The 22,397-nt window shown below is 42.4% G+C and overlaps 2 protein-coding genes across 7 annotated transcripts in view; one reads left to right on the top strand and one right to left on the bottom strand.

The window, feature by feature from the left end:
• nckap5l (NCK-associated protein 5-like) overlaps positions 1 to 18,260 on the top strand; it is a 57,498-nt gene extending 39,238 nt beyond the window's left edge. For all 4 annotated transcript variants that reach the window (XM_005918760.3, XM_005918759.3, XM_042219285.1 and 1 more), the window contains exons 3-13: positions 3,384 to 3,524; positions 4,768 to 4,836; positions 4,919 to 4,957; positions 5,056 to 5,175; positions 7,605 to 7,697; positions 7,928 to 10,761; positions 11,592 to 11,721; positions 11,953 to 12,025; positions 13,315 to 13,596; positions 14,083 to 14,234; positions 17,019 to 18,260. In XM_005918760.3, coding sequence (XP_005918822.1) covers positions 3,384 to 3,524; positions 4,768 to 4,836; positions 4,919 to 4,957; positions 5,056 to 5,175; positions 7,605 to 7,697; positions 7,928 to 10,761; positions 11,592 to 11,721; positions 11,953 to 12,025; positions 13,315 to 13,596; positions 14,083 to 14,234; positions 17,019 to 17,279 — 4,194 coding nt within the window. In that variant the 3' untranslated portion in view covers positions 17,280 to 18,260. The remainder of the gene's footprint in view (positions 1 to 3,383; positions 3,525 to 4,767; positions 4,837 to 4,918; positions 4,958 to 5,055; positions 5,176 to 7,604; positions 7,698 to 7,927; positions 10,762 to 11,591; positions 11,722 to 11,952; positions 12,026 to 13,314; positions 13,597 to 14,082; positions 14,235 to 17,018) is intronic.
• Positions 18,261 to 20,928: 2,668 nt separating this feature from the next.
• Positions 20,929 to 22,397, bottom strand: part of tegt (testis enhanced gene transcript (BAX inhibitor 1)) — a 13,019-nt gene continuing 11,550 nt past the window's right edge. For all 3 annotated transcript variants that reach the window (XM_005918754.3, XM_005918755.3, XM_005918756.3), the window contains one exon: positions 20,929 to 21,917. In XM_005918754.3, the coding sequence (XP_005918816.1) occupies positions 21,894 to 21,917 (24 nt within the window). In that variant the 3' untranslated portion in view covers positions 20,929 to 21,893. The remainder of the gene's footprint in view (positions 21,918 to 22,397) is intronic.

The raw sequence follows: 22,397 nt of genomic DNA, 5'->3' as shown, positions 1-22,397 counted from the left end.
TGTGACGTGAAGCTGGCAAGAGACGAGCGAAGTGCAATAATAAAAATAACTGAGTTGACAACATAACGACGTGTTAGTGTAAGTGTAGTAAAAGCTTCCCGACAAGTGTCAAACCAAATATAATGAAAGAAGAAGTGAGAGAGAGAGACAAACGGTCGTTCTTGTATCTTTTCAGCCACTCACTCGACCTCAGTTTGTGGTTAAGTGAAAAACTTTTATACAAATAGAAGTTGTTGATATAGCAGCTTAAATTTCTCTAAACTGCTGACCTTTGCTGTTTCCTTCATGTTGCATGAGTTTCTCTGCTGCAAATCAGAGCACTGTTTGTCACTGATGACCAATCCAGCTTTACAGCAACCAACTGGAGCTTTATAGCATTTTCTTCCAAAATAAAAGTCCCCCATTTTTCTCTTGTTAATATTGTAGTGACAAACACACATTTGATAGAATATTGAAAGGGATACCCTCCCTTTAAGTTTAAAAACTAAAAAGTTACACCCCATCCACGTCCTTTTTTTTGTTTACTCGTCACAAACAAGGAAATACTTCATCTCAGTCACTGGTGGGAACAGCAAACCCAGTTTCATGCTGCAGGTGTCTAAAGTTAAATTATTTTCACTTTAATAAAGAAGTTTGGTAATAATTTTTCTCTTTCCGTCACTTTTTGCTGCACTCGGCATGAGTCTGGCAACAGGAGGGCGCAGTGCTGCGAAGCTGGAGGCGTGCAGCAGTCGCCTGGAGCTCTTCTTCTAACAGCTCACCGTGGCTCCTTCTCTGACTGTTACTAATGCAAAAATCTCAGACTGATTCACTGATGGCTGTAAGCTCACTGCTGACGAGCACCTTGCATTTCCTGTGGCTACTTTATAATGAGCATCAACTCGGGTTTCGATAGCAGCAGAAGAAAATGTTCTGTTTGCTTCAATGATGGCTTTTCTGGGAATGTCACCGCCAACACTAGTTGTTAATCCTTAAAATTTATAAGCTTTGCAATACTTTCATCATTAGCTTAGGCTAATCATTATCGTTGTATTACCTCAGCAGGCCATAGATGGTGAATCCTAGTCTCAAACTTCAGATTGTGGCCACTGCCGTGTTAGTTTGCAGAGGTCTGGATAGAGGATGGAGGCTACGGTGGAAGTCTGAGGACTGGGACTCAAGTCTGAGGTCCAGTCAAGTGGCCATGAGAGGAACTGCATTTGCACTCTTGCACTGGCTTCATTTCTCAGCCCTCGACGTTGCAGTTTAGATTTAACAGGTGTTTTGTTTTGTTTTTTCAAATAATGGCAGTTGTCACTTTATCAGCTAGTTGGTGATACTCTGCTGCATTTAGCAACCAAAACAAGAATAGAATAGAATAGAATAGAATAAAATAATCCTTTAATTGTCCCAAAAGGGGGAAATTTGGTTGTAACAGCAGCAAAAAAACCACATATACAAACAGAACAGGACACAGGACATAGAACAGAAACACACACATTTTTTTTTACATATTTACATCATGGACAATAGTTACCAAAACAGAGTGCTGTACAGTTATTAAAATTAAAGTACAGATAAGTGTTTAAATAGTCAAGAATATTTAGAATAATTGGAAAAGAACAGATTGTGTATTATAAAAAGTAGAAATGTAACTTCCAATAAGTTAGTATATATATATATATGTTGAAAACTGATTAAAAAGGAAGAATCAGGCCAGGTGTAACTTTGTGTTAAAAACACTAATAAAGGAAGGACATAGCTTTTACCTAACCATAGTCATCGGTAGTAAATCGTGTGTTTCTTTGGGACTATTTTCAGCCTTGGATTAATCCAGATTTGTTTCTCTGGTGAGTATTCATGGCAGCAGGAGGGTGTATATAGGGCTGACGGTAGAGAGCAAAGGCGTCACCCTGTAAAACAGTAAGGGTGAAGTGGTGTGGACAGCTTTTCGAGTGCAGATGGACTGCACTTGACAGTGAATATTACCTGAACTGTTTTGGTTGAATAATAAAGAAAGATTTCAAATAATACGACCTTACATGCCAACTTCAGGTTTTCAGGCTCAAAATATGTTTCAGGAAACAGAACTGAGGTTGGACGCTGTGCCCTGAATATTAGAGCCTCTCTGCATGCGTTAAGTGCACACGGCGGTTTGTTTGTGTGTCACCTGTCCGTGTCAGGAAGACAGGAAAGTGTGCCAGGTCCTGATTGGCCTCCAGCCACAGAATCAGCCTTGTTTCATCCGCTCTAATGACTCTTTAAGATGTGGCTTTTGGATCTGGGTCCACTTTGTCACACCTACTTCCTGTGTCTCTCTCTCTCTGTACTCTGAGACACACCTGGAGCCGTGCCTGATGGACTGGTGCTCAGCCATATGCCCCGCAGTGTGCCATGCTCGCAGACTCGGGCAGCCGGTTTGCTCAGCGTGGAGCTGCACGTCGATCTGTGGATTTACTGAAGCAGTGCAATATGGACACAAAGGCTTATCTCTGTCCAGAGTGTCTGAAACAACGCAGGATCCATGGATTAATGCATTTGTGGAGCGATCCTCGATATGTAGTAGGTACTGCGATGCGGAGGCAGTAACAGGCTGCTCACGCGTGGAGTGTAGAGGGCTTCACTCTGAAGTGGTGTTGAAACGAGACGCTGCTGCTGTCAGAGTACAGACAGAGTTTAATGGTGGTAATAACGTTAACGTCACTCCTGGAGATGAAAACAGGGTTTGATGTAAAACAGGCCTCGGTGCAGTTTACTGGTATCCCCGGTGTTTGTTTTGGTTTGCTTGGAGAGCCAGACGGGTGGAGTTTACAGCAACAGCACAAATAAGACGCAGGCAGCAGGAACTGAGACAACATGAAATGACTGATTGATTAACAGCAGTGTGTCAGACGTGACAATTTCATGGTTTCCTTTTTATTCACCATACATACAACAAATCGGACGATAAGGGTTATTTTTAGTATTTATTGCTGGGCAGAAGTTGTCGAGTTGGTCTGTGTTTGGATTGTGAGTCGAAAGAAGTGCTTCAGTTACTTCATGACTCTTTAGTTTAAAAAAATATATGTAAATCGAACACTCTGTTTCATTGCTGTCAAATTACTGCACATCATCACCTGAGAGATTGCCAGTTAACATCACAACTGTCAGTTTGTCATTTTATTTATTTTTCTCTGTATTTTTTGACAGCTCAGAGCTGCGAACTTTAACATTTCCATTTCTGAAAGCACAGAATGATGGGCTCAATCTTGCTGGTGCCTCATTATGACTTATTTTGGTCTACACTGTGTGATTTCTCCACAAATAAGATGAACCGTATGTAGACGCCCCACCAAGCGACTGACGTTTTTGGTCTCATGCTTTCAGATTAATCGTAATGTGGTAACAACCTTCATTTCTTGCAGATGAAAACAATGTCTGATGAGACAGAACAGAGAATGTGCGACGAGGATTTCGGTTCGGACGAGGAAGGCGAGGAGGGAGACGTGGAGTCTTACCTGGAGGACAACAGCAGCGAGCTCATGGACCGGCTGAGAGAGCTGGAGGTGAGGGAGCGAAAGACTCGCCGTCCTCTTTGGGATCATTGACAACTCAAACCACCTCCACCAGTGGCAGCGACACACGTTTGTCTGCTGTTTCCCGTTAGTTCTGTGGAGATTTCTTACATACAAAAGCAACTGCAGGCAATAAATTGTCATTGACGTTGGTATTATTTTAGACCACACAATCTGGGCCATAAGAGACAATTCAAGCGGTCGTTTTGGGTGCACAGCTCTGGCTACATAAACCCAGATGTTGAATGTTGACTTTGTGAAGGCTTCAAATTGAAATTTAAAATGTAAAAATAAATCTAAAGGTGGTGATATCAAAGGAAAGAAACTGCTCACAAAGACTGCAATGATTTATTGATATTGATTTAAGTTTATACTTCTTTGCTAATGTTCTAAAGGACAAAGTTACAGTTATTCACTTTCTTGCTGATAGATGAGCACATTGCACACTCCAGTATAACTCTACAGGTAGCAGCTGGTTAGCTTTGACTGGAATTGCGGAAGCTCTCCTTAAAGCTAACAAAATCTTTTTGTTGGGGATTAGCAGGCTGCTTGAAGGAAGCTTTCCTTGATACGTTTATCGATGTGACATATTTACATGTGTCCACGTGGGTGGATTTTAAAATAAATTGAGGGTGGGAAGGTAATATGTGGCAAAAGCACCTGTGTTAGTGCAGACAAACCAGTAGCTTTACCCAGACTTCCTGTTTTCTCTCAAATAAAAGAATCTATGTTTGACCAAAATGATTTAATTCTAATATTTCTAATATTTTGGTTTCTGGAACATTATTAGCAGAATGGACGCAGAGACACACGTTTAAAACTTGAAGATATATATTTGCTTTTCATTGGGACTTTAAGCCACAAAAACAGTGTGAAAACAGCCAATTGACATTTTACTGTGCCTAATCTTGCATACTGTTTCCTGACTGGAATCAGTAACTTCCTCAGGCCTCTTCTGTTTGAGTCTTGGTAATAAGCTCATTACACCAAATGTCAAATGGCTCCTAAAGGCTTTGCTTCTAACAGGTTTTTCTGGTTGGATGATAATGAAAACATCTAAATTGTGTTTTATGTTACAACATCTGTTTTTTTTGCATTGTAATGTTATATGTGGGAAATTACTGCGCTGGACTGCAGTGGTAGTTTTGGTGTCTGCTGGGTACTAAGCATATACTGGGACCTTTGAATGTTTTTTTTTCATGTTTACATGATTTATTCATCATTTGCTTCGCAGGCAGAGAATTCAGCTCTCGTGCTGGCCAATGAGAGTCAGAGAGAAGCTTACGAGAGATGCTTGGATGAGGTGAGTCCACGATGAAAGTTATAAAATCTGCAAAGTCAATCACGAAACGTAAACTCATGTAAATGCTTTCTCACGCTATCAGGTTGCCAACCATGTGGTCCAAGCTCTGCTGAATCAAAAGGTAACTTAAAGTTAAATATCTATATTTAGGTTTGATTTATCTTGGATTATAGACTCAGCGCCATCCATCGTGTCTCACTGCTCTGTGTCTGTGAACAGGATCTGAGGGAGGAGTGCATCAAGCTGAAGATGTTGGTGTTTGACCTGGAGAGACAGAACCGAGCGCTGTGTGAGCTTTTTCAGCAGAAACTACCCAACCACCCCACCGCTCACTACCAGGTAACAAACTCAGTTTCTTCTTTATTTAGACAAAAAAATATTAAAAATATAATTATTTCTGCTGCAGGCTGCACAAAGCTTAGCCGGCAGGCTGTGAGTGCACTGATGGTTCTGTTTCTGCTGGTGTGCATATTGCAAATTAAATGAGCTAGAGGCACGAGTCTGTGTGCAGAGCCATCTCTGCAGTCCACCAGTATGAAAGCATCAGATTCCCAGTGCAGAACTTGCAGAACACTAAGGAAAATCTTTTTTTCTTCAGCCACTCCTATACTCATAACCTGCTGTGTTTGGAGCTGCTGGTAAACATAAAATAGAGGACTGAGTCTTTGTGCTGGACCATCTCTAAAGTCGCCTTTACAGCCGCAGGATTTCTAGGCGGCAAAGATTGTTGCATCAGTTGGAAAGCAAAAGACATTTTTACCAAAAACTGTAGCAGAAACCCTCCATTGTGTTTCTATAATTCCTGTGTTACGTATTTGTTACGACACACAGTATTAAAATGCGTCACTGTTCCTAATTTTCTGTCATGTATACATTTCATATATACTGTTTATACATGAAAATTATGAGGTCATTGTATCTACAAGTAATTCCCTGTTTCGGACATTTTTTTTCTCCTCTTTTCTGTATGATGTCGGTGAGAAATACTATTCCTGATATGGTCATCTCGGGCACAGGGCTCTGGCTAAACATCCACCTATTGTTCAAACTTGTGTTTGAGAATGTTGGCTTAAACGGAGAGGAGATAAAATGGCTCGTTTCAGAGAGCAGGTGCACCAAAGGCTCGGTATGAGATAAATGAAGATTATCTTGAAGTGTAAGAGTCCAATAATAATAATATAGACCTGGAAAACATTAAAGGTCCACCTTAAAAGAAGATTGCAGTGAAGCAAATGTCCCTCGTGTAACCATAGAAAAGGTTATGGTTCTGTGTTCATGTCACTATTGATGGTGTGTGAAGTAAAATCACAAAGCAAACACCTGAATCTAGGACCCAAGTGGCTATCAGCTGGACTGGATTTTATCCAGTACGTTTTTATGAGTTTGCCAGTTGTGGAGATTTAATGTCTGCTTTCTTTTGAATATAATGGAACTAAATGGCACTTTGCTGATGGTTTAGCAAAGCACAAAAAATATATTTATTTATCCTAAGTCCCGAACTCTTCCACAGCATCCATTGTTAATTTCTCTTTGATATTTGGGCTGATTGGGACGGGATGAATGTAAAAACAAAGACTTACCAGATTTTTTTTAAACCTAATTTTTATTTCTAAGAAAGATGAGAGCCACATATGAGGATATTCATTTAAAATTTCGATAGAACAGTAGCAGTATAATGTCCTCGTAAGTGGATATCAGGCCCTTGTAGAGCAAAATTGAGTATTCTGGTCTAAATACCCCAAAATGTGATATCCACATATGTGGACGCCAGGTCCTAGGAGGTTAAAAAGCATGCATGCTTTTTGTTATGATGATCTGATTTATCAAAAAGACCTTGTTGTGAACACTTTTTTCTTTCTATAGTTTCCATTTGCCAACCAAAACAAGCACCCATGTAGCTAATATTACAGCTCAGCTGAGGGAAAAGCACTCGATATCTACATCCTGTTGCACTGTTGCTGGTGGATGAGCAGCAATGCGCTTCCTTCAGCGATAAAGTTGGCAGATGTTATTTTGATAGAAGGAAAATAGTTGCTTTAGAAAACTAGACACAGTGAGTTTTGTATTGTTTAGTTTAGTTTAGCTTTTTATACGCCCGGGTCATTATTTCTGGAAAGGCACTGCTGCGGAGTATATTTTTAGTGGTCTGAACACCACTCGCTGAGTGCTTTTTAGCTCCATTATCGTCAAGAAAAGGCACACGTCTTTGCCTTTGTTCCATATTTATCCCCCACTTGCCACCCTCTCAGTGCTTCTCACATTGCAAATCCATAATAAATAAAGTTAGAATTTTTAACTCGTCATTCTAACACGTCTTGTCTTTGCCTGCACTTCCTTCTTTCCTCAGCGTGGTTCTTAAATTATATCTTTACTTTGATTTCTTTTCTCTACCAGCCTTAACAGGCATGCACACTCAGTCAGTTTGCAGTTTGTCTGCAAACTGTCACAGCGCCGCTCATTTGAACTACTTTAACTGCTTAATAACGGAATTTAATAATTGATTATATTTTATTGGGGTTTTTTAATGCAAGGTATCCAATAATGTCTCAGTATATTTTAAGAACCTGTGTGTTAGTGCAGCGCTGAAGCTGCTGATTTTTCGTTATTTTTCCAACGCCAGTGGGCCTGTACGGAGCTCGCTCTTTTCACCTGTACTCTAAATAGTTTCTGCCGATGCCAGGACAATGTAGCTCTCAGTCGTCTGTGTATATAATAGCCTGTAGCGTATACAGTCTCATCATAATTGCCTCATGAATCTCCTGTTACAGGTTCAGGCGGGACCGCTCCCAGACTACAATGCACAGCTGCACAATGACTCGGCCAAACAGGTGGAGCCGGCACAGACTGAAGCACAAGCCAAGGTGACTGTTACAAACCATAAGAGCTTCTGAATCAGACAAAAATCTGCGTGTGATGTTTGAACCGCTCTGACATTTGCTTTGCTTTCAACTATTGTGCTTTAAAAAAAGACTCCACTTCTAATCTCCCTCGCCCTCTTTCCTGTACGCATGCACTCAAAGGTCCCGCTGAATTAAGCTGTTTGGCTCTCTCTGTGAACTGTATACTGATGGTAATCTGTGTCTGTCCACAGGGAAATGGCTACCGCACACAACATGCCTCGCCGGGCCCTCGTGGCCCCGCCGCCAACATGGAGGCCCTGTCTCCCTTCTTCAAGAAGAAAGCACACATCCTGGAGGTCCTGCGCAAGATGGAGGAGACGGACCCCCTCAAGTTCCACCCATCCACGACGAGCTTGTCTTTCTGCGACTACAGCCAGGTGCTCATGTCCACAGAGGCTGTTTTGGCTTCTGCGGACCCCCTCCCGCTGCAGTGCAAATCCCACCACACACACTGCCACTGCTCCTGCTCGGACACAGACACACACCAGCATGTGAATGGTGACGGAGCAGTGAAGTGTGAGGGAGGGAACACCTGCTGTTTACACTGCAAGAGGAGCCCAGAGAGCCCTCCAAAGCCATGCAACCATGTCTGTAGTCCTTCAAAAGCCACCCAGAGCCATATAGTTCCTGCAGCTGCTATGAGTGAATGTCACAGTAAGACCAGAGCGGGAGAGTCTAAACAGAGCACCAAGAATGAAGCCAACCAGCAACCAGCGGGCGCCGCCGCCCACTCATCCATCGCAGAAGCAGCCAGTCAGAATCTGGAAGGAGAGCAGGATAACTCGGAGCTAAACGCTAGTGCCTCTGAAGAGCTCACTGGTTTCTGTGCCACCTCCCACCTGCCTAGTTCTGCACAGGAGGCCCACTGTGACTTGGATACAAGCGATGGCGTTCCCAATGGTTTGGCGCTCTCATTTGGTGATGAACCCTCAGCCGTCCCTGAGAAAGACGGCACAGATCCGGAGGCTTCCTGTGTAAGAGCCAGCGCATCCGTCAGCCCCAGTCCCTCCTGTCTCAGCGACGTTAAAGCCGCTGCCATCAACTCCCCATCCAAACTGCTCAAGTTCTTAAAGATTCCCTCGATGGGGGAGAAGTCGCAGGCTCCCACCTCTTCTGTCCGCCTGAGCCCTCAGCTCACTCGCAACTCCAGGATCCCCTGCCGCACCAATAACTACGAGGTTTACCACTCGCCTGTTCCCACACGCAGAGCGACCACCACTGAGAGGTGCAGGCAGCCCCCTCCTCCACCCGCCCGGTCCGAGTCGTACCCCGCCACACACTCGGCACCAACTTCCCCTCCACAGCCCGAAGACACCTGCTCCCCACCCGCTAAGGAAATAAGCTATAGCAGCCTGTCTGCACCTAAACCCACTGTGGGCTCAAAGATCGGCGCTCCCTCCTCCTCACCCAAAGTTTCTCAGAGGGTCCCTCATTATGAAAATGTCTGTGACATGTCCATCGGCTCTAAAGAGGAGGAACCAACCCAGGGTCAGGAGAAAAGAACCACTCTTCCATCTCAAACTAAGGCAAACGCTGGTGAGAGGAAGCTTGTTAAATCGCTACCAGAAAGCGTCCTGAATCCCGCGCCTCAGCGAAAGCAGTCGTCCTCATCGACATCAGAGTCTACATCAGATGATGAAGAGGATTCAGACAGCCCTGTGTGGGTTAATCATCACAGCCTACCCAACTCCTCTGCCCTCAGCAAAGCTCAGAGCAAAACTAACTACTCACAAACCAGAGAGAAGCAGGATGGGCACACACGGGAGGTGAACATAGCGAGCTCTGAGGTCACTCAGGGTCCGCCTGCACCTCCAACCAGGAGGAGTGACTCCTCGTCCATTCCCAAGAGGCCTACGGTTGGGGCGGCGAGATCTCAGGCCGACTCGAGTCACCACGCTTTCAAAGACAGACTGGCTGCGCTCGGCAAGCTGAGGAGCTCGGAGGATTTACAAGGCGGCCTCAGGCCCACTGATGCGGTGAATGAAGGCACCTACGGAGAAGAAAGAGGCAAGACGGCAGAGATCCACAAGGAGGAACAGAGACATTCAAAGTTCACAGACTCTTCGGACGGTAAGCCTAAAGGTAGCAGTGGTGGTTTGAAGTATCCGGGGTCATCTCAGCTCTATGAGCAGCCAGTAAAATCTTCTGGTCCCGCACTGGTTAAACAAGAACTCTGTGTGACCAAGCCAGAGGGACCGAAGAGTAAAATGGGCCTGCCGTCACCCAACACAGATGCTCCCCAGGTACTACGCAACAACATCAAGTGTCCTGGCTCCCTGAATCTGGCCTACAACGTTAAAGCCAGCATCGCTCCTCACAGTAGCAACAGCCCCAACAAAATCCCTCCAAAGTCACCGTCCAAACCTTGCCAAGGCCCGTCCGTCCACAGAGGAGGCAAGTCCGCAGAGGCCCCGCGTTACTCGTCCAAGTCAGAGGAGAGGACCAAGATCAGCGGGAAAGGGAAAAAGAATCCAATGTACGGAGACAGCCTCCCGCCTCCTCCTCCGAGACCTCCGGCATCTGAGGTGGAGAAGCCGTCGCTGCCGGTCCCCACCCTGCAATCCGCCATCGAGCAGAAGGTGATGAAGGGCATCGAGGAGAACGTGCTGAAACTTCAGGAGCAGGACAGAGGAGGGCAGGGCGGAGAGGTCAAGCAGAAGGCCTCCAACGGCATCGCGAGCTGGTTCGGCCTGAAGAAGAGCAAACTCCCCGCGCTGAGCCGCAAGACCGACGGCACTAAAGCAAAGGAGGAGAAGAAGGAGTGGAAGATAAACATTCCCTCGGTCGGCAGGGACTCTGTGAAAATGGCCTCCAGGTGTAAAGAAGGCGTGGAAGGTCTGAACATCTCGACTCTGATGGAGAAGGCCGAGGGGCTGAGGAGAGCCCTGGAGGAGGAGCGGGCCTATGTGGAGAGATCAGGCAGGGGTCACTCGTGTGAGGTGGTGATGGATCAAGCTCAGGGACAGCTGGCGGTCATGTACAGGGGAGCGCGCTCTGACAACTTCATGCAACAGCTGCTAAACAGGTGAGGACTCAAGAAAGGACATCAGAGATGTAATATTTTAAGAAAGTACACTTCTTCTTTCTTCCTGGCAGAGATGTAAGCCGCTTTTAGTACATGCAAAATCAATTATAGATGTTGGTCTCAACTCAAGAATTATTTTCTGTAGAAGCCAAGTAGCATTTGAATACTAATCGCAAGCACCAGCCTGGAGCAGCTTTTTGCATATGTATATATATCCAGGGATTAAGATCACTGTAAACATCCTTTAAAAAAAGAAACTGCTGAAATACGACAACTTGCACTGAGTGCTGGGAGATTTTATTTAATGTTAGTCTTTCAAAAAAAAGTTAATCAGTAATAATCTGACCAGCTCCCCTTGTCCTTTTTATTTATTAACTTTCATTAATACCACATACCGTGAATAATGAATGAAAGGTAGCCCAGTCTTCTGCCTAATAAATGATGAAATTCACGGTGCAGACAGTGCAAGTGTCCTCCTGCATGCTGATGACGGTCATTAATTAAATAAGTTTTAAAATCCATAATTAATGCAGGAAGAAAACAGGAAACTTTCCACTGAGATATATCATGAATCTTTCCCAGCGTTTTCCAGCAGTGACAGCTCTTCCTCTCCTACACCAACTATCACATGAATGCTGCTTTTTATGTAAAACGTCTTCAATGTCTAAATAAAGGAATCAAAGACGTCTTCATTATTTTTTTTAATCAGCCTGTGTGTGGTTTAAAAACCAAACAAATCCAAGCTGTGTAAACCGTGTACAGCTAGAGCCCACTTCCTTGTATGTGTGCAAAGACTTGGCCAATAAAGCCGTTTCTGACTCTAAATGTAGAGTGGACGGAAAGGAGATGATCAGCGTGCCCCAGCGACGGCTGTCGTTCGACTGTAAGACGTCGAAGCCGGTGTTCACCCAGCAGAGCGACATCATCAGTCACACCACCAGTCACGACGACATGGAGAAGGTATTTCTTTACTTATTAATCTGCAGTTCAGAGACTAACGGAGTTTAAAAGAAACCTGAGGGAGGACATTAAAAACAGAGCTCTCTTTCATCGAGTCGAATCTGTTTACACTGAACCGACTTTCAAGTCTAAACCTGGCATCTAATTTGTTAGACTTGTCTCCTGCATTGAGATTTGAAGATTTCCGCACAGTCACGGCTCTTTCTGCATCTCTGTTGTTCTTTCATGCAGGGATCAGAAAGAATCGGCAAGATCACATCAGATGAAAACCTCGCAGATTCAGTTCACTCTCAACACTTTGCAGGTAAGATAAGTCTGCCGGGAGTCTAAAAAGGTTTGCAGCCTTTGTGGAGGATCAAAATAGACTTAGGTGGAAGTCACAGGGAAGTAAGGTTAATAAGAAATTCACAGAGAGGAAGGGAAGTAGGTAAATTAAATGCAAAAAAGAAAGTGATAACAATATAAACTATGTGTACGTTCAGATGAAAAATGAAACTATTTTGAGTATTTCTGCTACTTAATCTTTCATATATCTACCCTGATACATTTTAGAGAGAAAATATTGCACTTTTAATATAAAGTTGCTATTTACTTTGCTTGTGCGCAGTGGCCTAGCTTAGCTTCACACCAACAGGATGCAATATTAAAATGTTGCTTTTATGATAAGGAATATGGAAATAAACACTGCTACTGTGATCCTACGAGCCCTTCCTCAGATTGGAACATTTTACCAAACTTTGCTGAACACATTTCGATGTTATGCAATAATATTAGAGCTTATATAATATTAGATATTATACATTTTAAATATTATAAATATTGTCCCATCAGAGGTGAATGGGGATCCTCTACACCAGCTGAAGGATATTGAAGACTTACACAGTAGTCCAAAGACTTTCATAATAAAAGAATTTGAACTAGTACCTTTCAACGGTCAATTAATTTTGTTTATCTTTTCGTGTCATCCGGGCTTCACATTCACAGTAAATGGATTGTGTTTGTTGCTTTCTCCTTCTCTGAGGACAGGATAGGGCAGCTGATGATTGCATTGAAAACTTGAGTATTAAAAAAAAGACATATCATTTTACGATCAACTTCAATATCCCTGTGAAATAGGTATCTCTCTAAACCACAGTAGATAATGTATTAATCCCCAATCATTTAATATATGTACTTTTCACTGAGTACTTTTATTTTTTATAATTTAAGCATGTTTTTTGTAGATAATAATTACACACTTTTCCTTAAGGACTTTCAGTATTTTTGCGGTATTATTTGTGTAAATGATCACACATTCAGGCACTGAGAATCAGCGATGCTCCATGAGGGCGTGACTGAAACACTGAGGGGAAATAAGCTGCCTCACACCTTTGTTAGCATATCAAAGGTGAACAAACAGGGCACACCCCCTAGGGGAACTCATTCTGAGGCTGCAGTAAAAGATCAAATAAATGAGGACGCCACCAATTTACACATTTGCTTTGTGAAGTTTTTTCTTTTTTTTTCTTTTTTTCTTCTAAATTCTTAAATTATGCAAGCAGTTCATTAATTCACATTTGCTGAATCTCCCTCCCCCGTGTTTTTCCTCCGCAGGCTCTGGTGCTTCCACCTACACCCTGGACAGCGGCATCGGTACGTTCCCTCTGCCCGACTGCAGTAGCGGTGTAGCTGCACGGGGCCTGTCTAAGACGAAGGGCGGAGCCGAGCACCACTCCGGCGGTGGCTCCCCAGGGAGAGCCGGACGGCGAGCTCGCACCCTGGACAGAGAGCTGACATCACAGGAGGACTGCTACGCTCCACACAAGCAGCTGATTCCCACCATTCAGTACGGGTCCGTGTTGGAGGGAAGAGGCTCAGCCGGCGTCATCCGCGAAGGTGTCAGCACTCCGACCCCACTTAGACATAACAATAACAGATGGAAGAGGTCAGGTTGTTGGACAGTGTTACTTAAATGGGATCCGTTACGCCGATTCCCAGCCCTACGTTCATGTGTTTTAGGATGGTATGAGTGTAAATAAAAGCATAAAGAGGACACTAAGAAATATAGAATTATAAAGGAAACAGTATTAAAGAACTTTTATCCTCCAGAAACCACCAATATCCCTCTTAAATGTTTAGCTGGTTCATTTTGGGTCAAACCTTTTCTCTGCAAAGCCATTTAGCTCCAGTAGCATGGTTACAAAACACATTTATTCCCTTTTGTAGTAACCATTTTAGCCTAACACTTAAACAGTTTTAACCTTCCTCATGTTGGGAATTTCGACAAGTACTTGTGCTCTTAAATTCACTTCAGTAATAACCCACGGGAGAAAATCCTCGGCACAAGAAACACAAACTCATCTTTATTTGTTCCATCTGCAGACAAAGAGGCACATGGAGGGAACATGTTTTCGCCTCGCTCCAAGACTTGGACTTTCCCCAACCTGAAGACTCCAGCAGGACCTGCGGAGGTGTACCTGGCAGTGGAGGAGGAAGAGGAGGAGGCGGTATCCTTTGGATCACCATTCAGAGGGGTAGGCATACTGTGGTTTTACTGTTATTCAAATGCACCTTTTATCGTCTTCAAACGAAGTTGTGAGGACTCATTTGTGGCACAGAAAGAGCTGCTGATGTACTCAGGCATAATGGATGTATTTCATTAACTAATGGTGAGAAATAACTGAAGAATGCAAAGATTTCTGAGAGCTAAGGTCATGTGGAATCACCGCCTTTACTGTATGTTTAACAGCATCCACAGAAACCAACAAAAAGCCCTTCCTGAGTCAGAAAAACTCCTGACCGATGAGCTAATTTTTCTGTTTTGGTGCGCACATAACATCTGCACAAGACTCTGGTTCTGAGTCCACAGCAACATTTTTTTATTTATTTTTTGCAGTGGAAGCATCCATGACCTCATTTTCAGAGCACTTGTTGTTGCTAGGTTACAGAACTACGGTGGCCCTGAGGGGCATAGACGACAACAACAAAGGAGAAAACACAACGACGTTTCACTTTACGGGAAAGGTTAGGCACAGCACTTCTGCTGTTTGGCTGATCAATCAAGAGGTTATACTGTTGGTTGGTTTGCGACGCAGAAATCTCTTCTGCCATCAAATTAATCAACGCTTTTTTTCTCGCTTCTACCTGCAGTGCTTGAGAGCAGCTGTGCACGTGTCAGGAGTTTGAAATCGTTTCCTGTTTTTACTGTGGTGAAGAAATTTCAATCTTTTGTCAGTTTTATCAGTTCCGGTGTTTGGAACACCTCTGTAGGGTTAGAAGCAACATTCAATTCAAGCAACACATGAAGAAAATGCTTTTGTTCGTAGATCATAAATAACTGGCTTGTCAGTAACGACCACGGTCCTCTACCACGACTGACTATTGGGCCTGGAAGTGCTTTGGAAATTAATTTATTTCACTAATTTCAATTTATAATTATTGTAGCAAAAAAAATTTCACATTATCAGTAATAATGTGATATATCATTAGCAGTTTTTTGTTATTTTATTTCCTGTCAGTAAACATCATTATGAGCTTTATTTTATCCATATAACTTTATTACTTTACTATCATCCCGGACAAGGCCCCAGTCACAGGCCCTTTCTAAGGAAAAATGTCACAAAGAAGTGTTGCACAAAAACCTTGTGATTGCTTTGGTTGCTAGCAGATTGCTGCGGTTACCCATCCTCATGAAAGACATCGACTTGTCTGCAAACCGTATCTAACTAATCACTGCAACGCAAACAAGAAAGGGAGACTGTTCGCCTTCAAATTAAAAGCTGTACCTTACCGATTAAACCAAAGACGCCGCTTTTGCTTTGACTGAGTTTCTGGTTTGTGTCACACAGTCTCACAACCACTTAGTGAGAAATTAGAAGTGTTTGCAGACAAGTTGGCATCTTCTATACACACTACAATGACTGTGGGAATCTGCTAGCAACAAAAGCAATCATAATGAGGTTTTTGACACAATACATGACAGCCAGTAACCCCTTGTCAACCAGTGGGGGAATAGTAATTTTTTCCTAGAGACCAGAAGTTTCTCAGAGGTAACTGACCTGACAAGGTTACATTGATATACTGATATTTTTATATTGATATTATTAAGCATTATTATTGATAGTATGAGTTGATTCTGCTACCATAGTTGCTATTCTCCACAACTACTCACCACACACATTCCCCCCCTAATAACTGGTCTCTAAGCCTACATGACTGCACTAAACTGCAGTGACTCAATCAGACCATCCACAAACCTGAATAGGCTCCTGTGAGTTCTCAGTAGCACAGTTCCACAGAGGAGCTACTGTTTACCCAAATGTTTGGAACGCACACAAAAGGTGAGGAGCAACAAGAGGAGACAACAACTCAGCAAAGTAATGACTGTTTAACTGCGCCTGTATGACTAACAGTCTAATATACTGAGGGTTGTTTTTTGGGGGAGGGCGTTGTGGGAAACTGATTTCTGTTTGCGTTTTATAGAAATGCTGTTGCTGTTAAAATACCTGCTATAAACAGCAGTCTAACTGTAACCGTCCTGCCATTGGATTGTTTACTGTATTGTCAAGTGCATACTTGTAACATGACAACCTGAATATAGTGACAGCCTTAGTTGACGGTGTTTCAAGTCCCAGCCTGCCTTGATTTCGATCAGCAGGTGAAAGAGAAGTGACGTTAACAAGTGTAGCACCGTTCCGAAACTATTTCACTGACGGCGTAAACTGGGGAAAGATAAAAGCTGAGGACTCCATGTGTCACTGACGCTGAGCTTTTTATAGAAAATTGTGCAAAAAACACTTCCTGTGGACACAAGCTCTTATCCTCCGCTGATCAAGACAACTCAAAGAAGATACATTTTTCATCTGCAGTGAAACTCAAACTACCAATCCCAGCTTTGACTAAGAAACTGAAGAATAAGAATGCAGAGACTGGAGACTAGTCCTTAGGAAGAACAACCAGAGAAAGCTTTGAAGGTTATTATGCTTTCGTTAATGAGTGTTTAATGAGAATATTATTCTGTACTTAATGAAAAGTGCTTAGCAAGAGCATGAGAAAAAGACTTATCTGGGTCACTTACAGGCTGAAATCCTTTACAGGCACTAAAAGAAGGGATACATTTTTAAATCTGCACTTACATCTTACATAATGTAAAAAAACACAGAGCCACATTCTCCCTTTACAAATTATTCATCAGCTGAATATTAAAAATTTACAGTTGGATGAATCCTGTAACCCACTTTTTTGGTGTCACCTGAAGGCGTTACATAAGACGACAGCACATGACCTTAAATGTTTCCCACCCTTCTGTTTCCTTTCAGAGCACGAAGGCCAGCGGCCCCTCCTCCAGCCGGGTGGTTGATCCAGGCAGCCTGCCCGTCCCCGCCCAATCGGGCATGAGCCGCCGGGGAAAGACGCGCACACCCAGCGTCCCCGAGATGAGCCGGGAGGCCGGGCTGGAGCTGCTCAGGGAGCGGCCAGAGGAAGCCCTATCCCCAAGTCGCCCTCAGGTCCTGGAGACTCCAGAGTCTCTGAGCGATTCTCTGTACGACAGTCTGTCATCCTGCGGCAGCCAAGGATGAAGCAGCCAAGGACGGGAGGAGGAGAGGGAGGAGGAGGAGGACGCCGACGGGGAGGACGCGTCTCCTGGTCGATGGCTGCGCTGAGATGCTGCTGAGGAAAAGAAGACTGCTCCCCGTCGACATCCGCGAAGAAAAAACTGGTGACATCTCATCAGCTGTTGTAACTGGAAAGATGGATTGATCTCCTCAGGATTTCCAATAAACGTGAAGCCAAAAGCCACCCAAATCGTATAGGTTGTTCACTTTTTCACGATCAGACTCGACTGTGGACACTTCTCTTTAAATCATGTGTACAGGACAACAAAACGCATGGCCAAGCTAATGAGCAGCACAAAAAGTTGTCACTCCCAGTTGTCGTTCGGTGACCTCTCTTTCGTTTCTCTCATCGTAGATGGAGCTTCGTCCCGTACGTCAGAAAAAATTGGCGAGGGGTTCAACAGATGGCGTACTGTACTGTATCAATACATCCATTCTATTCTTGGCATCATTTCACCGCATAATGTATTAAAAAAAATAGAAAAAACCCCACAAAAAACATGGAGCGCCTTTTAAAAAAAAAAAGAATGTTCATGTCTGTGACTCTTAATTGCGAAACTCATGCATCACGATTTTAAATGTATAAACGATTTTATTGATCATGTTGATATTGTTTTGCGGCCAAGGAAGGTTGTCAGAGTATGTTTGTTTTGAAATCATAATACATTTAAAGGTAATATATACCAGCAATAATAACATAGATAAGAGAAATGGCTACACTATTCAATGAATATGTATTTCTATTATTTATTTATTTTAAATGTTCATCATTTGCAGTCGTCTTTTTTTGTAATCTTTCTGTGAAAACTGCAGTTTCCTCGCTTAGTAGGTTATCTTCATATTTTGTGTTGCATCATCTCTATTGCCGTTTGTTCCCTAGCAAAAATAGAGGTCCTATGTACCTACTGCCGTTTTTCAACTTTCTAATTAAAATGTTTTGATTTAGTTTTGTCTGAGTCTTTTTTTAGTAATTATATGAGGTTGTAGTGCTCACAGACTTGGATCTGCAGTGTTATTTGCACAGTTGTGAAAAAGAGGTTTTATAGAACTCGGTGGAGTCCTGTGAAAAACGAATTACCCCCTTACTGTTTCTATAGAGGGTAACCAGCCAGGTTCTGCTAATCAAATTCACTGATCATCAGTGAGTGTGAGCACTTCTATGAAAGCAGAAGTTCAAGCAGTTTTTCTCATCTGTAGCATTCAGGTTTGTGTTGACATGTTGCCACAATCGTGCCAGAAGTGGACGTCACAGCAAACGCTCTCCAAGTGCCATATTTAGACAAAACTGCAAAAAACTGAAGAGCTGCTTCTCAGACTCTACAGGCCACAATTAACGTGTTCATTTTAAAGTTTATGACAAGACAATTAGAAAAAGACTGAACAAGTGCGGCTTGTTTGCTGCCATGCCTAAAAAGAGCATGGCAGCACGCTTTAGCTTTGAAAAGCTGCATTTGAGTAAACCGCAATACTTTGGAGTGGAGATGTTTGGCAATGATGCACCGAGTCATACACAGCACAGTAGCACAAACGGCTCATACTAACTGTTGCACGGTGGTAGGAGGGTGATGATTTTGGCCTGTTTTGCAGACACAGGACAGCACCTCGCGGTCATCGAGTCAGCCGTGCTCTTCTCTGTCTGACAAATAAACCGTGGCCCAAATGCAGTCATACAACAGGACAAAGAACTGAAGCAACGACTTGTGATTGACAAATTGTTCACCTTTGAGTTAGTCACATCAACCTCTTATTCAGCGCATCCAGTTTCCAAACACAAAGACTGTAACGGCGAGAACATTCGTTTTAAGGCTTCAAAATCAGACCAATGAAGACGTATTTGACAGCAGGTCGGTGGGCTTTCTGGGCCTCAGATGGTCTTACTAGGAATTCCCACTCTCACTGACATCATACAGAGCCAAAAGTACAAAAAACTGTCTCAGCAGAGTGTTTGCAGCAACCTGAAGCCTGACCCTTTTGCTCACAGGGATTACATTCATGAAGTAACTGCAACACTGACCAAGAACTCAACAATGATACAAAAACAGTACATCTTGCTTGCAGCCATGTGACTGTCACAAGCATGTTTTGACTATGTTTATGTCTCACGGATAAAGCGACGGGTTTCTTCCATGAATCTTTTCTATTGTGTACATCCTCCCATGTTAGTGAGCCATACAGCTAACACTAAAATTCTTCCATGACATGACTCACAACAATGTTTGTAGATTTCTTTCAGTAAGTGGGTAATAATTTTGGACATTTTTGCTGACTTTCAAATGTATTTTTTAACACTGTGAACCCCAAAAAGAAAACACTATTGATTTAAATTATACTCAAGAAAAGGCAGACGTCTCAAAAACTGGGTAAGTCACACCAAAGCAATCTAGATGGATAAACAGCTAAACAGCACTACAAGGCAGAGGAAAAATATGTAAATTACATTCTTTAAATTAAACTGTCCCCTTAGGGTGAGCGATAATCTTACTGAGAATAAAGGGCCTAACATCTCTCTAACATCTTACAGGCTTGAGGACAAATGTTATAGTTCCCATCAAGGCAATAATTTATTTCTGAATATTTTATGCAAATAAAAAAATTAGAATTAGATTTTTTTATTTGAAAAATTACATATATTTGAATATTTGAAGCATTAATTATAAAAACATTTGAGCTTCAAAACTACTGAGCGTTTAAAAAGAGAGAATTGTTATTGTAATAAAACCTCTGGGGAGTTGACACTTTTTATTTAGCTGAAGAATTTGAGCAACATCAAGAAGAGGCCTTTAAAAACAAACAAAAAAACAACCTCTAAAATTCATAAACCATGTTAAATCAATTTTAAAATATCCAGACTGTGCAGGAAACTGTGAGGTTCAGTTTATGTGCACCTGTCAGTACATTTGTTCTGCTGTAAGCGAGCCCTCCATTATCATTATTCTCATATGCACATTTGCAAATGCATAACACGATAAAAAAAATTAATAATCAGTACCACATCATGCAAGATACAAAAGCTACAGTTTTATTATGAGTGACGAAAAGCTGTTTCTTGTGCTATTACTGAGAGATTCAGGGCACCAAAACCTTTCTGCTTCACAGATTGGCTGTAGTGCAGATGGCAGAGCAGGTCACCTACTGATTGGAAGGTTGGTGGTTTGATTCCAGTCTGTGTGCCAAACACCCTTGAACAAAAAACTAACCCCAAGTTCCCCTCTGGTGTGCCCACCAGAGTGTGGATGGTAGATAGAAAGAGGTAGGCTGTATAAAGTGTTTTTTCTGAGTAGCAAAGTCCTTTTGGGAGGGGGGGATTCAAAGCTTTGGAATAACAATTTTCAAAGCCAAATCTTACATTTTCTAAAAGCTAAACTGCTGTTTTCTATGCTTCAGTGCTTCCCCAGCATTCCCATAAACACACACACTCTGGTGGATGCATCAGGGCTAACTCGAGGTTCAGTATTTTGCCCAAGAATATTTTGACACAGGGATCTGAGTAGACGGCCTGCTCTACCTCCTGAGCCACAGATGCCCCCACATCTATAACACATCAGGTACAGATTACATAGATTAGAGTACAACCACAGAGGCCTGTAATAAAGACACAATCACTTTGTCTCAGTACGTTCAACACATTTATTTGAGCAAATGTATCAAATTATTAGTTTCAGTTTTACATCAACAAAATAAAATTTTCACAGTATACACTTTGAAAAGAAAAAAAAAAGGCAAAAAGAGGAAAAAAAGGAATTATACAGATGCCAAATTTTCAGGTTAACATCATCATCTGGCAAACTATTGTCTAGACAACAGATTTACAAGGGGAGCGGTCTGAATCATTCGCCCGTCAATCCAAGTTGAAGGAACAAAATGAAAGAGAAAAGGACAGATGGCAGCAATTCTTCCTCCTCAATGAGGCCAAAATCCAAAATCCAAACCAGCAAGTGGCTGAAAGTCCCTCTGAATGAGTTCAGTGTAGATCATAACAAGTCTGACAGGCTTCTGGGGTTTTAATCAGTGTTAGCACTCTTCACTCTTACCCAAAACCAAAAAACGTGGGAGCAAAACAAATCAGAGGAAAATTTCTGAAAAGGAGGAGCTGCTGTCAAAAACGATGGGACCATATGTGGCAACATTTCACTTAAGAAATCCAAGGAAAACTATAAATAATGAAATTACATAAAATATTACAATTATCAGTTTCAGAAGCTCACGTGACCCACTATAAAAAGGAGCCTATCATGTTAATTTATGGCACTAAAGAACAAGTAAATATGAAAAAATCCTCATTAGGTGCCGCTCAGCTTCTGGGAGCAATCATAGGGCAACGCTCCCCTCTACAGGCCAAGCGTTATCACTGCAGCGTTAAAGTATTCATTCACAGCCAGGATGGGACGAGCATACCATAAACTTACATTCAACCCTTGTAAGTTTAGAAAAAAAGTATATGATAAATCAAAGAATTTTCAACAATGTAAGACCACATAGGAGTTAAATTTCAAAATGAAGACAGAAAGTGAAAAGCACCAAGTGCGTTGCAAATTGTGCCTTTTCTGATTGTTTTTTTTCCTGCTACTCAAAGACTCTTTACTTCTTCTCCTTCTTCTTGTCCTGAAAACAAAAACACAAACAGGGACAGTTAGTTTGGTCAAGCTGCTGTTGTGAGTGCTGTAGTTATGTATTATGAAACAGAGTGTCTCACTTCAGCCTCAGGATATTGAGCCGCGCTGATCACACGGAATATGCAGAACATTTTCAGTTACCTGTCTCCGAGTATCGTCATCACTCAGATACAATCAGACGTCCCAGTTTTAAATTACAGTTACAGCTACAAGTATGGCATTTATTTCTTCATTACATGATTTTCTTCATGAGTGCATGCGAGTTTATTAGACAGGTGTCTGGAGTATAAAGCGAAATGAAAACTGTCCAAGGTGTAGTTAACTAAAATTAAAAGTACCAAGTACCTTCTGTCTGAAGTTAAAATTAAGAATACTAAAAAAAAATAAAAAAGCTTTAAAACAAACTTTTCCTGAAATTAAGACGTTAACACTACGAATGTTTAGAGCGAGGGACCACTGTTTGTGAAAA

The sequence above is a fragment of the Haplochromis burtoni genome, unplaced genomic scaffold, assembly GCF_018398535.1.
Source record: "Haplochromis burtoni strain Fernald_Lab_line unplaced genomic scaffold, NCSU_Asbu1 Contig_31, whole genome shotgun sequence".
Classification (NCBI taxonomy): Eukaryota; Metazoa; Chordata; class Actinopteri; order Cichliformes; family Cichlidae; genus Haplochromis; species Haplochromis burtoni.
Note: the sequence above shows the minus strand (reverse complement) of the source record. Positions and strands in the feature narration are given on the sequence as shown.